The sequence below is a fragment of the Chiloscyllium plagiosum genome, unplaced genomic scaffold, assembly GCF_004010195.1.
Source record: "Chiloscyllium plagiosum isolate BGI_BamShark_2017 unplaced genomic scaffold, ASM401019v2 scaf_7651, whole genome shotgun sequence".
Lineage (NCBI taxonomy): Eukaryota > Metazoa > Chordata > Chondrichthyes > Orectolobiformes > Hemiscylliidae > Chiloscyllium > Chiloscyllium plagiosum.
Genome location: NW_025212064.1, coordinates 6,834 through 9,852, shown reverse-complemented (window position 1 = coordinate 9,852; position 3,019 = coordinate 6,834). Strand labels below are relative to the sequence as shown.

Here is a 3,019-nt window from a genome sequence, read left to right as displayed (position 1 = left end):
ACAGTCCATCCCCGAAATATCTAAGACCCTTTTGTATAGCTGTGTAAATATGCACTTGACTATCAGACAGCCAAAGAATTGGCATCCTACCATGCAGTAACTTCTGGGTCAACAGATCACTGTTTTAACTATTCGCTGCTGTCAGCTATAGAATACAGTACTGAATATTTTCATTTTTCAAAGCATTCAATTCTCTCAGCTCATTATTTGAAATAACTTCATTGTAAGCAGGGGAATTTGACAGAATTAATGGTATACAAGCAGCTTTCAAATCATTATGTCAATAATGAAATTAACCATTTAAGGAGGTAATTTCTGCTTCAGTATATACAGAAATGTTGTGGAGTTGCATTTTAGATTTGAAAATATTTGGGTTAAATTAAACATAGTTTTGTGGCAGAGAAAGGAGGCCTGCATTGACAAGGCAACTTTACCTCCTTTACATTATTGCTGCAATGATAAACACATCATCAATTACATGCAGAAATTCTGGGCATTGTGCTGCATCAGCTATTTCACTGCACATATAACTTCAGGAAAAATAAAAAAAAAAGTAAAATGAGGCATTTTGGTATATTTAACTGCTATATAGTTCAGAAAATGGTTCCTCACTGGACACATTTAGTATGCACAAGGAAAAAAAGGCAGTGGAATGGAAGTGGAGAGGGGGAACTAGAATTTCTAGTACAATTTAGAGTGTGGGAACAGTGACACTCCTCATCATTACATTTAGCATCTAATCCCAGTGAGACACCTGCAACTTCATCACTTTCTCCTTAAGCTTGTACATTTTCATTTAAAAAAATCATAGCAGGAAAGTCTGAAATATAGCTCAATGCAGGAGGTGCAACACTTTGTTGAGGGTGGACAATACTTCTGGAAATACAGTATTAAAATTTCAATTTTCTGGTTATGTGACTCTGACAAACAGAGGACGACAAGATTGCCGCCACTTAAAAAATTAAAGTAGCATGCCTTGTGACTGTTACTTATTTATCACTCTATCAATGAAATAAATAGCTTTAATATGCAGTACCTTCCCTGCTATCATTTTTAGGGCTGCTGTGTAAAACGTGTCCAGACTGGGAGACTGCAGTCGCTTAGTCCCACCCACTTGCAGGCTGATTCGATTTCCCTGAAAAAAACCTGATCATTCGTTATCACTGATTTGGAAGAAAACAGTCAGGGTTCGTTTAATCAATCAGGTGCAAAACTACCTATAAAAATATAATTGTTTCAGGCAGGTTGGAAGCACATTCCAATTCCATCCGGCTCCTTTCAAGATCACAATATTTTGTTCCTGTCAAGAACACCTTCCAGAAAAAACGCATCATTCAAATAAGTGATTTACCACCAGCTTTAGAAACACTTTTATGCATTTTTAGGATCATTCAGTCGGATTTCAGTCAACGTCAGAATAGTGTAAACACGAATAAATACTACTTTCTTAAATAAATTACAGGAAGAAAGTGGGGATGGGGGGGGGGGGAGAAGAGATCTATAAAGTGACGGTGTGGATCGCACGTCTGAGCATTATTCATCTGTTCAGTGTTAGTTTGAAGCTCTCGGGAGACGAAGGTAGCAAAGAGAGCCGGTACCTACTTGTCCAGATAATCCTGGAGAAGGCAGTTCGGGTCTGCACCGTTGCAGGACGGACAAACGCCCCGAAATGACACAATCCATACTGATTGCAATCTTGGCACAATCGGAGTCAGCACCGTAATAACGTCCGAAAGTATCGTCTCGTTCAGCAAGTGCTCGGCTTGTGAAAGAAAACCAAGGGACGGTCATCCTGACCTGACCTGTACAGTTCCACGTTGGAAAAAAGGGAGACCTTGGGAATGGGGCGGGGAGTTGGAGGGAAAAGGTCTAAAAACAATAAATTTCACAAAGCGATGTGTTTGTGCGTGTTGTGTTTTTTTTTTAATTGCTCTCAGTCAAAGTAGCCGTCGAATACATCCAGCTCGGGGTCGGTGTCGTAGGTGACCGATGCGGGATCCGAGAGCACCCCGAGGTCGACGAGAGCCTGGTCGAAGTCGTCCGGGAGGAAGACGATGCCCACGTTCAGGAGGATGTACTCCATCAGGAAGGCATAGTACAGGATCAGCACGTTCACAAAAAACAATCCCACGTAAAACATATAGGGCAGCTCATCGAACAGCGACTCCACCGAATCGAGGTCAGCATAAATGGTCATAGGCTTCTCTCAAGGTGGCACCGGGTGGCACATCAAAACCGCGGCGGTCCCGCCTGCCTGCCGCGCAGACATTTGTGTTTCTCGGCTTGTCTCTCGGGCCGGAGCGGAGGCTGTCTGTTGCGTGTTTTTTTTTCTTCACCCCCCCGCCTCCTTTATTGAAACGGCTTCATCGGGCTTCCCCGCACCTTGGTTAAAGCGGATCCGAGCGCTAGGCCTCGCTTCACTGTGCGCACGCGCGCCCCGCTCGCCTCTCTTCCCGCCTCTTTCACGGGGCCGTCGGCATCGGACGCTTCACAAACCGCGCGCTCCGCCCCCCTTCGCCCGCTAGGTCTGTCGTGAGTGGTCGGACGCGTTGTCCATCAGCTGACGGCGCAGCCCTTATCCCGCCTACTCGCTCAGGCGTGCACGGCTCCACTAACCGCACCACTTGCTGAATGGCTAATAGTTTTGTCCATCAGCTTACGGCACAGGCCTGGTCCCGTCCATACGTCCACGCAGACACCGCCCCCAAAACTGCCGCGTGATGAATGGCTGGTCGCGTTATCAATCAGCTGACGACCGAGCCTTTGTCCCTCCTCCTCGTGCGGTGACAGCGCCCCTTGCTGAATGGCTTATCGCGTTGTCCATCACCTGACGACACAGCCCTTGTCCCACACACTCACGCCAGCACGCATTAGGCACCGCCCCCTCAACCGTGCCGCTTGTTGAATGGCTAAACTCATTGTCCATCAGCTGACAGAACAACCCTTGGCCCGCATACAGGCTGAGACATTGAAGGCACCTCCTCCTCGTCGTTATGAGGACAGCCGGCTCTTTGCTGAA

At 46.4% G+C, this 3,019-nt stretch overlaps 1 protein-coding gene across 1 annotated transcript; it reads right to left on the bottom strand.

Annotated features, from left to right (window-relative positions):
- Positions 1 to 576: 576 nt before the first annotated feature.
- On the bottom strand, positions 577 to 2,487 carry dexi (Dexi homolog (mouse)). Its single transcript, XM_043685938.1, has one exon. It carries the CDS (start codon positions 2,195 to 2,197, stop codon positions 1,934 to 1,936), a length of 264 nt encoding a protein of 87 aa, XP_043541873.1. The 5' UTR covers positions 2,198 to 2,487; the 3' UTR covers positions 577 to 1,933.
- Between the last annotated feature and the right edge of the window lie 532 nt (positions 2,488 to 3,019).